General features: G+C 36.7%; 1 protein-coding gene across 14 annotated transcripts in view; it reads right to left on the bottom strand.

Moving 5' to 3' along the window:
- KDM6A (lysine demethylase 6A) overlaps positions 1 to 13,141 on the bottom strand; it is a 151,347-nt gene that overhangs the window by 40,175 nt on the left and 98,031 nt on the right. For 5 of the 14 annotated variants that reach the window (XR_003544672.2, XR_003544673.2, XM_027742044.2 and 2 more), the window contains 9 exons: positions 12,513 to 12,606; positions 7,949 to 8,075; positions 5,259 to 5,357; positions 4,673 to 4,892; positions 3,970 to 4,104; positions 3,371 to 3,526; positions 2,632 to 2,727; positions 603 to 707; position 1 (listed from right to left, as the gene is read on the bottom strand). The exon at position 1 is cut by the window's left edge and continues 395 nt beyond it. Coding sequence is in view for 7 of the 14 variants with exons in the window: in XM_027742044.2 (XP_027597845.1) it covers position 1; positions 603 to 707; positions 2,632 to 2,727; positions 3,371 to 3,526; positions 3,970 to 4,104; positions 4,673 to 4,892; positions 5,259 to 5,357; positions 7,949 to 8,075; positions 12,513 to 12,606 (1,033 nt within the window). In the remaining 7 variants the exon portion in view is untranslated. Of the gene's footprint in view, positions 2 to 602; positions 708 to 2,631; positions 2,728 to 3,370; positions 3,527 to 3,969; positions 4,105 to 4,672; positions 4,893 to 5,258; positions 5,358 to 7,948; positions 8,076 to 10,961; positions 11,047 to 12,512; positions 12,607 to 13,141 lie in introns of those variants that run through there. The other 9 variants (XR_003544675.2, XR_003544677.2, XM_027742049.2 and 6 more) reach the window with 4 other exon arrangements.

Here is a 13,141-nt window from a genome sequence, read left to right as displayed (position 1 = left end):
TCTAACGGAACGGGAACAAAGCACAAGAATATTGGCTGCAGAATTTAGAAAGTAAGGATCATGCAGTGTTTGTGTACTTTTACTGCACTGGCCAATTCCAATTTGACACATCTTCACGGTTGCTTTTGAGAACCGAGATGACTGTCATGCTCATGAAAGTGCTGAGTAAATTTGAAGGTAAAGCTATCAGCACACTTTTCTTCTGAGCCCTTCAGTTTGAGTATTTTACTGCTGAAACTGGACACTGAGAGAGAGAGAGAAGTGAACAAGGACAGGAGGAGAGAGATCCTGCAATACCGCTCACTATGACTGCGTATTTTTCAAGTAAGACTCCTTTCAGATGTGTCCACTCACTTCAGTTGAAAAGTGTGGCTTGAAAATTTTTACATTATCTGGCAGCCCTATAATAAAAACCAGCTAAGCCCATTATGTTTCAACTGCTAATCCACAACTGTACTTTATACAAAAAAAGATAAATTAATGCAACGCAGCAAAAGGCACGAGAACTCTGTGCAACAGAAATTATTCAGAATTCAAGAAACACAACAGACACCATTACTGAGAAAAGTTTTGTAAAAGAGAAAAAATATTTTTGTTCTCACCTGCTGGTGTTGCTGCATCAAGACAAACTGACTCTCCAGCTGTTCCAGCATAAGTTTCTGTGCTGGATTTAGATTATTTCGGTTTGCACGCAGCTGTTCCAAGTGCTAAAAAAACAGCAGTGTGGTTCAGAATTGTTAAAATTGCATGGGCTTTTTAATAACTTTCTTGCATACAATATTAAAAAGCACCCATGAAGGCAAGACTTATAAAGCTGAAAACAATTCTGAGATTTCTGCTGCAGACTGAAACATCTTTCCTTACACTATTCTGCAACCAAACCTTATCACCAGTTACTAAAACTGAAGAGACTCTGTAAATTATTTGAGCGTATAATTATTATTACCACACTAAAATTAAGTGTGCTGGTACTGTAAAAGAAAACTACATTCAAGTATGATTATATGGAATTCTTATCGTAATTATGTATACTTTAGCACCTTTTTGTACTGTGCTATTCTTTTATTAATACTGTTCATCACGAAGTTAATTAAACCTATATTCACACACGAAAATTTCTTCAGAAAATATAAAAAACAAACCCAGAAAACTATGTAACTTAATTAGAGAGCACAATATCTTGTTACAATACTGATCTTGTTTGCAGCTGATAAATTTAAGTGTCTATTACCGAAAGATTTGATCTTTTTATTCATTTTTAGCTACTCAGCACATCCCATCATTCTACCAGTAAGTCTGCTGCTTTCAAGTGGTATGACTTAAAAACAGGATGTTCATGCCAAGCTCCCTGGATTAACAGTAGCTTCCATTCTGAAGTCCCTCTGGAAGGGACTGCAATGAGTAAGACAGAAATACATGTATGTTATATATGTATATATAACATGCCATATCCATCCAGCCTCTAAGCTGCCAACTTCGAAGATGTAATAAAGGTTTTATTCACTCTCCTCTTTTACCATCTATTTTTGGCTTTCCTATTCATATATGCTGGAACTTGGTCAAGCTAATGCCAGCAAGTCCAGTAAGTGTACTTAGATAGAGAGGCCTACTTAGGTTCTGCTTAGAGGAGGAAGTTGGATCTGGAAAAAGGTGAAAGTGAAAAGGGGGAAAAAGTAGCAGGATGTAATATGAGCAGAGAGAAATAATGAGAATGCTTGGAGAGAGAGAGAGATCCAGAAGAATGACTGAGGAAGGACCAAAGCGGTGGGGAGGTGGGAGGAAGAGGGAAGGGAAAATTATACAGTATAATAAAGCCAATATTGTTCAGAGAGACAGCTGAAGAACTATACTGGAATTGAGGAGAACACTGCTCAGTCAATCAGAATGCCTTGTCTGCATCTGCACTGTGTTCCCTTCTATTTTTCTTTGCATCCAAAGCAGTATCTGCAATACATGGGTGAAAGTTTCCAGCTAGGCCTGATTTTCAAAATATGGAATTCCTGCTGAAGTTCACAGCATGCACTAATGAACTGAAGAGACAACAAAATATCATAACAAAAAATACCTGAAATAAGATTTCCAAACTAAAATTGATCATTTCATATAACTGTATTAGATGACATAAAGACAGAAAAGCAGTACCAGATTTCATTTGAGTAATTGCATTCTGTAGAATGTGGTTGTTTGTTTATGCAGTTTGATACAAGAAGCTACCTCAGAGGAAAAGAAGATTATATTACAATACTTCTACACCTCTTTCAATATCCCCCACATTACAGCAACTCACAGAACTCACTTGGCATGAAAGTGGGACAATTTGCATACCTATCTTTAAAACATCGTAAGAAAAAAGAGCTACTTTATGTTCTTACCTTATAAATTATAGAATTCATACAATGTAAGTGTTCAGTTTCTGCCAGAGATCATTTATTTTACTACAGAACTAATCTCACCTAGAGAAGCCATAAATATTAGAACAACTTGAACTACACCCTGGGAATTATTTGGGAAGTATTTCACACTGAATTTCAGAAATGTGAAATTGAAACATGTCCCGGATTTATTTTCTTAAAAGGAAAAAGGAAAGGAACAAAAAATATATCAGAGCTTCTGAAGATCTTCCATACCTACCTGTAATTTCTGTGGTGTCAAGCACCAAGAATGAATTTGTTGCTGTACAGGAGGATGTGACACTGTATGGCCACTGCTCCAAACATCTGAAGTATTCTGAGAGAAAACATTACATTAAAACGTGTGACTATCAAAGGGTCAACCTAATTTCTTTTACTATCTAGATTTTATCTTGCTTATGAAAGAACTAGTCATTGTTTCAAGGATAACAATATAAACAAAGAATACACTAAAATACACCAAGTCTCATTCTACCATTCCCAACAGTATCAGAGTAGTCTGAGGAAAAAGTTAATGATACCTAATATCATAACGAGAAACAAGCAAATCAAATTATGCAATTAACTTAAATGTATGCTACTTTTAAAACTGAATACTTTATCTACTGTAACACTATTACATGATGATGAAACACTTGAATTCTAAATATAAGCAAAGGCAATAGACAGGATGACATGATTGTCTCCCTCTCCACCATCAGACTACAACTGTACTTCTTCCCTTACACAGCTATCTACGACTGCAGTATAGTGCCACTGACCTGCACTGCCCTTATGTCTGAACTGGAATCTGATTAAACACATCACTGAAAAAATCCTTTTTAAAATTTCTAAAAACATTCCCCACCTTGATGCCAAAGGATTAAAATTTACAGCACAAATTCTGTGCATGCTGCATCATTTGAATACATATTTCCATATAATTTTGGTAGGGGGCTCTAGTTCATCGGAATATATACCTTTGTTGGACTAGATGTTCTTTTCCTCTTGGCAGGACTGGTCAGGTCATCTACTTGGCTAGAAGGAATCATGTGTAGTGGCAAGGATTGCTGTGAAATTGGTGTTTGAGTGAGGCCTAGTACAGGTTCAGTATTTGGATGATGAGGTTTACAAGCCTAAGAATCACAGAAGGAAGACAAAAATATGGTTCTATATATTCTTAATGCTTTCCTTTAAAATTTATAATTTTAACAGCCCACACGTTTTAAAAGGGCTGAGTAGATATTCTGAAGCTGATCTCAATAATGGAAAAATCAGTTTCCATATGGTCATCAATGGAGGAATGTGTACCTTTCACGGGATTATTAAACCACTGCAGCATTTCTATTTAAGATGAAACCTTTTAAAATCATGAAAATCCACAAAGGTTCTAAATTGGTACCCCCATACTTCTCCCACATTGTAGGGAGCTTCTTGATCTAATATCCCTTTGCAAATAAATCAAAGGCCTTTTTTTAAATAAAAGCCAATCCTGTGCTCAATAAAATAAGCTTGACCACTACCGATTGTAAAGAACCCTTAAAGCTGGGCACCTGCAGAACATAACCCAACTTCTCACCTGCTGTGCTGTGTTCATGGCACCCTGCCTGGAGGTAAGCTCTGCGGGGATTGGTAGGCTCCATGCCTCCTCAATACTAGGAAGTAATTTAGTTTTATTCTGTAGACTACCTTGTGGAAGGTTACACAACTGAGCCTAGGAAAAATTATGTAAAAAGCAAATTTAACACAAGCCTACTTTAGTAAGAGCAAGTCCATGAAATCTTCCTAAATGCTGTAGCTAATTATGTCTTAAAGAGAGGACAGATTTAAAATTTTGGGTTTTAGAAAGGTGCTAAGTATAAAGAGGGTAACCAGAATATAAACCTTTGTGAGAATCAGAACAAAGATGAGCTCTGGATTCAGAGGTCTCATAATTCCTTTTTTTTTCTGAAATTGCAAACAAGAGTGAAAAGATAGTGTGTGCGTATTCTCACTATATGTTATGAGAACTTAAAAATGTAGACAATACAAAGAAAAAAAGCAAAGTGATGTAAAACAGTATGTTTTGATTAAATGTGCAAAATAGGGTTTATAAGGAATTAAGTTCCACTTAAAAATGAAGAAATAAAATATTACAGGCTATGATATGCTTACAATACACATGAAAACAGGTTATACACACCACAAACAATTTCAAGTTAAACTTGTGTGTTACTTCTCCCCTCCCCTCTGCTGTGTATTTGGAAGAGTTATTTCCCCCTTCTTAAAAACATTAGTTTTACCTGTAAATACTTTATCCGTGCTGCAAGTGCAGAGGTATTACTACAATTTTTGCTCCTAGTTGCATTTAAGTAGCATTTAATGGCATCCTGAGGCTGGTTGCAGGACTCATAGAGTGTGCCTAGGTCCATCCAGGCTGCAGCATGGCCATGGTCCAATTGTACAGCACAGATATAGGCCTGTAAAGCATCCATAGGCTGATTTTGCTGTTGGTACAGCACACTGAATAGAAAGATTAGTGAAGTGGAGAATTAATAACAAAGTCAAAATACAAACAACCCAAATAATACACATCCTCCTCCCCCCCCAATAAACTTTGGCAACATATAAACCACAGAAACAACGTATACAATTTTAACATGCAAAATTCATCTATACGCGGCATATTCAGTATTTTAAAGGATTGAGAAAATAAATATAAATTCATTATTTAAACTTCATATCAGACAAGTCTGACAACATGAAGGTATAAATTAAAAAAAGCTTTACAGTCACTCAGCACACAAAATAGTTAAAAAGCTGATATTCTTTATTTATATATATATTAGCATGGAATAATACCACTGTATTACCCTGAATCGTTCTTACCCTATAGAACACCATGTATCTGCACTTGCTTCTGATTTATCAATAGATTGCCTATAAGATATAAAGGCATCCTGAACTTTCCCAATACTTGAATAGCACCTAGGAGGAGAAAAAAAGAACTTTGGTAATATTTATAGAAGGTAGTCATTGAGGATGGCTTACCAAGACTGATTTGATAAACGTTAAGTCATGCAAACACACACACTCATCACTCGCTGTTTCTGAATGCCAGACATAAGCAGACTAAAACATCTTAACATGTATTACTAATTGCACATTTGAGAAGTACACCGAAACTACTTAAACCCAAGATCACTGTGTTTGTAAGGAAAACAGTCACACCATATTCGAAAGACTTGCATGCCTTTCCCTTGTGATACCTTATCAGTCAATAAGAACAATGTTTATCTACAGGCAGCATTATAAAGAAACAACTAAGTTACCTATTTCATCAAACAAATGGTTATAAAACTTAACGTACTACAAGACAGAATTATTGGGAGATATTGACCAACTCAATGAGGATGGTTCCTGATTGCCTGGGAAGCTTTTTATGTGCATTTCTTGCATCTCAATAATATTCAATTAATGAAAAACAAACCAGTTACTTGTACTGCACATACAGATCACCAAATTGTGCTACTCTGAATGTTTTTTTAATTTCTTACTTTAGTATTTTTCACATACAAATTCAAAGGTATTCTGGCATTAAAGGGAACTACAATTATACCACAGGGAATAATACCCACTGTTTTAAAATCAAAAGCTTCAAATAAAGCCAAGATCAAATATCTGTATATATACATTTACTAGTTTAACTTGTAATAGCTGTGTCTTATGTTGTTTGTAACAAGTTTCACTGTTGTAAAAATAACTGACAACTTTCAAAACACATAAATAGCATCAGAAAATTTATTCTAGTAAAAAATAAAAACCAAGCAGAACAGTACAGGCAAAGGTTTGTCAAACATGCTACACTCTTTGAAGTATTTTTGAGGCACACTAGGAAAGGAATACAATAAAATACAGCATTACTTTGCCTAAAAACATCCATTAAGCCTGAATACAATGTTTCAGAAGATCGTTTTAATTACAGTCTAACCCAATTTCCAATAGACATGCTTCACTCTGCTTGCTTATCAGATACATAAAGCTTCTCATTAGAACAGCACTGACATGAGGCCCCCGACAAAACTTAGGGTGATGGAGTTTTTCCAGTGGAGAGGAGGGTGGTGGTGATATGTTTTTGAAGGTAGATTTAAACCAACTACCAGCAGAGGAAGGAATTACACAAGGGAATACACGAAGAAGGAAAAAGTAAATGCACAACCCCATAACACACTTTCTTTCCTCTTCTGCCACCGTATGCAATGGAAAAACGGGGCACAGAAGCCTTTTTGCTCTAATCCTCCCTGCAAAATATAAGAGATGCTCCAACTAAATTTTCCACCCTATTTCCTGCATTTCCCCCCCTTGTCTGCACAGTCCTGGGTTTCACTGTGACCACGTGTAAGCTGTGGCACCGCAGGAGCTGGAGCAGAGCAGCTGCACACAAACAGTTCATGGAGTCCTGGCTCTGTCCTGCCGCCTAAGAACTCAACTCACAGCACGTGGAATGGGACTACTGAAGGAAAAACAGGATTTCAGCCCAGTGGAAGATCAGATGAGCCAGGTGATCCCTGGCTCCCTTTCCCTTTTCCCTCCACATCTGCCCTTTGCCCTTCACGCTCAGTGCTGGTGTCCTTCCTTCAGCCTGCACACTCTCCCTCAGCTGGCTGAAGAGCCCTGTCCTACAGAACAGCTGGAAGAATGGGATTAGCATGACAAAACCAAAACTAGGTTCCAGTTGTATTTGATCAGAATCTCCAAGAACATCACCTGGAAGATACTGAGGCTAGGATATTATTTTTGCCTCAGTCTTTTCTGCTGTATTTCTCAACAGAACTGGCCTGTTCTCATACGGACTTGAATTGTCCTCAAAGATTTCTCCAAAACCTGATTATTTCAATAGTTACTGCTGGTTTGTGTAAAGTACTCTATTGCCTTAAACAGGAGACCAAGAAAACTCATTCAATCGATATGACTTACATCTGGGAGTATGTTACTGTCTTAAAGTACAAAATTACAGAACACTTAAATAGAAATTAGAATAGATTACTCTGAGCTATCTTGGTCTAATGGACAGTTGCACTGTATGTACTTTATAAATGGATGTATACCTAGGAAAATATTTGTATTTTAGTGCAAAAGCTGATTGAGATTAGAAGGGGGATTCTGAGAAAATAAAGAGCAAAAGAACTGTGAAAAAGGTATAAAAAAAGTAACAATTTACAAAAAAAAGAGAGAGAACAGAAGATGTGGGAGGAAGAGGAGAAACAGGTAAAATCAGGCAGGGCATATTCAGATTACTGTAAATGTGCAGACTGAATAATAACTACAAAAAAAGCAGGACCACTTGGGTAACATACTTAATTTCAATTTCTAATCTATATTCATCCCAAATATGTTAGCACCTTGTCTTTTTATACACTTCCCAGAAAATGTAAGACTCCAGTACATTCATATATCCTTTCCCTTCAATTTTCCTCTGAAAGGATTAAGAAGAAAAACAGTGCAAGATACCCACAATAATGAGTATCCTCAAAAAAATTTACAAATCTAGTTACAGTGTCTATAAAGTCTTTTCTCACCTTCCAAGGAAATACCAGGATTGACCAGAATTTGGATCTGCTTCTAGAGATTTCTGGAGATACTGTATAGCATAGCTTTCCTTGGTTGCCTTGTCTCCAAGCTGATCCACGGTGTGATGCATCCAGCCTACAAAAAGAATCCATAAATGGTAGAAGTGAAATTCCCCAGGACCATTTAATACTTTGGCACAGCAGGATATTGATAGCATTGGTGTCTCTTTAAAAACAGGAATACCAAACAATAACATAGCTTACATATAATATTATGAATGTACTGTTAAAGGATTTTTTTTGTTTAAATAATTTTCTATGAGATTAGTAGTATAATTATGAACTGCTCAATCTTCTAATACAAAAAGTGAACCTGAAAATGTATACTCTCTCCTCCTCTGAACACAGATACCTACCCAGACACTGAAAAATGCCACCACCATTCTCTCTGTCGCACATATCAATTATGTAATATATATAACATATATAATATCTACACATTATGTTTACTCCTTTTCTTCTAAATTCTCATATTTGACCTGTATCTACATTTTGACTAAGATATTTTGCATCTCCACTTAAAGCTTTCTTACACTGTCATTTCATCTTCATTACTACAACATCCTTCCTGTTCACCTTGACAAATGCCATCACCTCTCATCTACATAACAAATTCATCTAACCACACATCATATTCTTTCAAAGGCCTTTTCTTCTTTCATTACATTAGACAAGTTATTCATCCCCACTTTAAAGGCCTCCCACAATCCTTTCTCCCAAACAGTATTTTACATGCAATTAAAACACATCTCTGCTCTGGCACTGACGCAAGGCTTGGTTACCATTCCAAATAAAGCACCTTCATCATCTTCTCAGGCTGCTCCTCATCTGCCTCTATGCTCAGATGGAATTCCTTCAAGCAGCCACAAAACCATCTCAGTGCTGTTCATACAATGAGTACAAACAAGGAAACCCTTTGTGGCAGGCAGCCTGTTTGCTGAAATCACTACATACCACAATGCTCAGCAATGTCTTGCTGTTCCCTCAATATCCATGTGTTTGTTTTAACAATCCACTGCTTTTCAGCCAACACTGGCAAAACGTAAGATGTGACAAAGGACTGCCCCTATGTGTTTAGTCTCCCAGCCATAAACAGTCCCTTGTGGGACACTATGATACCAATTTCATAAAATACCCAGGGTTTGTATAAAGCTCTAGTTACCTACAGAACTGTACACATAGCTGCACTGTACGTTCATTTAAAACCTCTGTGAGCTAAACTTCAGCACCTTAAGCTTATCTAAGCTTTTTGATAAAGTCTAACTACAAGGTAATATCAAAGGATCAGATTCAGATCTCATCTGAAATGCCACACAAAGTAGGTAAGACTGAGAACTGACCTGAAGAGTAGTTGTAGCTTTACTTCACTCTCTGTAATTAGACTATACCTTAAGTATTTTATTCTACCTGTTCTATACAGCTTGTTTTTTATTCCTTGGGCTCACAGTTGTCAACAGACACCACAACATTTCTGCAAACTTCCAAGCTTTAATAATAGCAATCAAAAATAAAATCACATCTACTGAACAACATCTGCCTGAGGTATTTTAAGAAATATCAGTTGGGAACTGTGGTCACAAGTTGAAGTTCAAATATTTCATAGACTGCAAAAAATGCCAGGTTAGGAGCCAGGTTAGGTTACAGTACTGAAAAGAAAAGTACTTTATCATGACTGAAGATCAATCAAGTCAGAACTCTACCAATCAGGGAAAAAAAAGGAAGTAAAAAAAAACCCAGGGATTTTTGCAGAGACATAAAACATACACAACTTTCTGTCATGAACTTAGTAAACAAGCTACGATTTTGATTCAAATCCCAAGTCTCTGATGTTCTTAAGAATACAGAAGATACTCATGCTTTAAGAAAAAAGGCTTATGTGAGGTTGGTTATCAGAATTCACCTGTGTAACTGTTCATTAAGGATATGTGTATCAGGTGCTGTGCCAGGCAAAACCTGGGATGAAAGTAATAGTTCAGGGATTACAAACAAGAGTAAAAAAAAGACATTAAACAATTTCCTGTATCTCTGGAAATGTGTGCCTATTTTCTGTTTCATCAGAACCTTGCTGGATTGAAAGATAACATGCTGTATCTTCAGGAGATCTTTATTGAGGTTCACTGATAAAAAGAACAAATCTATTTCTAGGAGACAGAAATGAGAAACAGCAATCCCTGTCTGGTTTCACTGCTGAAACAAGGGTTGTTCCCAGTTTTATCCTTCTCTGCAGGGAGGTGAAAAAGGCAGAAAGCAAGAGAGGGAGAGCAAACAAAAGTTCTCCACTAGAATAGCACGGGTAAAGGAAACTACATCTGCTCTTGTGCATGAAGTGAAGAACACACATAAAGGAAAATCCCTGGCAAGCTGTGCAGTTTCCCACCTGGAAGACCTAACTCCAACTCTTAACCAGTACAGTGATCACTCTTCCACTCTTGGGGACATTTTTAATACAGTAAACAAAACCATGGATTTTGTCCACACTTCACAAATGCTCCATGCTCTTTTCCAGGTCTTTACAATGTGATTTGGAACAAATCCCTCTGATGTGCTCGTGTAGAGTGGCCTTTTTAATGCTTATCACTCTCATGTTGAACTTGTGGCAATCACTTTTCCCCAGTAAACATCATTGTTTGTGAGGAGACGAACCTCTTCCCCATTCCAGCACCTCATGATGTCTCATCCAATCACATGGACACCATCTAGGAATGTCCCTAACCAAAAATTAATGGAAGAGTGCTTTGGGAACCTCTAAGCACTTATTTTGTTGTTACACTCTTCCTTATGCAACAGGTGAGTAAAACTGGACAAAGTATACTGGGACAGATTAGATCTTCTGTCTCATTAATTTAATGTAATTTTGGGCAAAATGGTGAAGAGAATTGTTGTCTGGAAAGCAAATGGAACAGCAAAAAAAAGAAGAAACAAACTGCTCTTATCCAACTACAGATCTTACTATTATGTCTACCTGAGCTAGTCAGCACGAATGAGCTCGACTGGGTATATGTTTATCTGGGAATCACAGGGTTCTCCTCCACAGTCACAGCTGCTAAAGACTAAATCTGCGATAAACACCACACTCTGATAAATACCACTGTTAACAGAAAAGAAATGGCATTATTCCTTCAATATTCTGGTTAAGACCACTCTATCCCTTTCTCCACAGAAAAGCTACCCACACAACAAAACTGGGTGACCTATGCTGATTGAATAAAGACAGTTAATCCAGTTTTCAGACAGCAGACAATTCTCAAAGTCACTGCTCTTACTGCTCACACAGAGACCTGTGGCAGGATTTTATGAATACAGCCATGTGCCTTTGCTTCTATTGTGGCAACATACATCAAACAGAGCTGAAAAAGAACTGGTCAGCTCTTTTGAGAAGCCTGTCTTCCACTGATCAGATGTACAGCCCTTCTGGATGAAAGTGCTGACAATTTATGCTTGGTGACATAATACCAAGCTAAAAAAATAAATTCAAAGGGCTTATTGAAATATAAGCAACACTGTCCTGTGACAGCAAAAAGAGCAGCACCCAGAGTCCTGCAGTGAATTCCTCCCACAGTTTCATTTTCATTTCATACACAGATGACTCAAAATTAGCCCATCAATTTTGACATTCTGTCACAGATGAAAAATTATCCCACTCCAAATCCACACACAACCTGCATTACAGAAAAAAGAAAGCACTGTGGCCACAGCTTGGTGCCAGTTACAAATCTGAGTTAAATGACCACTACGTAAAGAGGGAAAAAAAATAAAAATGGGCATAAGCAGGCTAAATTAATATTTAGAATAATAAATTAGATGAAGAACATGGAGAAGGTGAATGAAGAAGTTTTGCACTGGGTTGAACAATTTTAACAAAATATTCTGGAAATATTTTATAAGGTATATAGGACACAACTGTTTTATTCTACCCATCCACTAGAAATTTTGGTCTAAAAATTATTTAGCAGCTTTCTATAAAAATGGAAAATGACAATTTTTAAAAAATAATTCCTTTTCAGTTTTTTATGTGTTTTCTTTTATGGAATCTGATGATAAACCTTTTAGTTACAGAAATAGGTTTTCATTACGTAGCATAAACTAGAGAGAAAGAAAAGCTAAATTTTTCAGTTGCCATGTTCTTCTAGTCTGCAACAGAGAAGAGTATTTTGGTTTACTGCATTTAGCCTGGCTTTTCAAGGGACGTTATTGGAGGCAGAACAGAGAACACAGAATTCCAACTGCTGCACTCTTTCTCTGAAAGCCCACCCCCTCATTGCCCAAAATCTGTAACACACATACTGCAGCAAGTCTAGAAGCCTTTTAATTTTCTAAGTTTAATTAAAATATTTTCCTCCTCTCTTATTTACTTTATTATCTACTCTTACATATTCTGTTTTGGGTGAAAAATCTCACGTATCATACTCAGTGTGTCTAAGACTCGTTTGGAAACGGAGCCTTAAACAACACTGCTGAAGGCAAAGATGGAAAAACGAAACACAGAGGAAAAATAAAAGTTAATTTTACATACCTAACTGCTGTAAGACAGTTGCTTTTACTTGTGCAGGAAGGTTTTCGATCTGCAAAAGCTGTTCATAAGCTTCCTTTGCAGAGTGATACTTTCTCTGCAAAAGGAAAAAAGTAAATGGATTAATCATAGAGCTTACAACAGATCACCAATAGCAACGATTTCACAGCACTGACAGCACACAAACACATTGACAAAAAATTCTAGAATTTTTTTTGCATACAGTGCATATGAAAGCTTTAATGAGTGACGTATATATACGGTAGGAGAATAACTGCCATAAATATAGTATTTAATATAAACTGACTACGGAAAAGAATTGAGAGAAACTTGAAAATTATTAAATTGGGTCAACTCCTCATACATGCATTATGCTTTTTACTCTAAAATGAATATTCTGCTTTTAAGGGGAATACTTGAATGTGAGTGTATATCTGAGAAAACCCTACACAAATTCCTCCCAGGAAATCTGTAACAGAAGTGAAGATCATCGTTAATTGGTGGCTGGTATAATTTTGCCTCTTTCCTTCCTTTGGTATATTTGAGCTGCCTCTTTCAACATATTTGTTGTCCTAGTAAGAGTCCCACCATATGCAAAATTAAAAGGACTGTGCCTGGGTAATAAAGGTATG

This window comes from Pipra filicauda, unplaced genomic scaffold, assembly GCF_003945595.2.
Source record: "Pipra filicauda isolate LSUMZ 115617 unplaced genomic scaffold, ASM394559v2 scaffold18_size4552066_pilon, whole genome shotgun sequence".
NCBI classification, from domain to species: domain Eukaryota; kingdom Metazoa; phylum Chordata; class Aves; order Passeriformes; family Pipridae; genus Pipra; species Pipra filicauda.
This window is presented reverse-complemented; position numbering and strand designations above follow the sequence as displayed.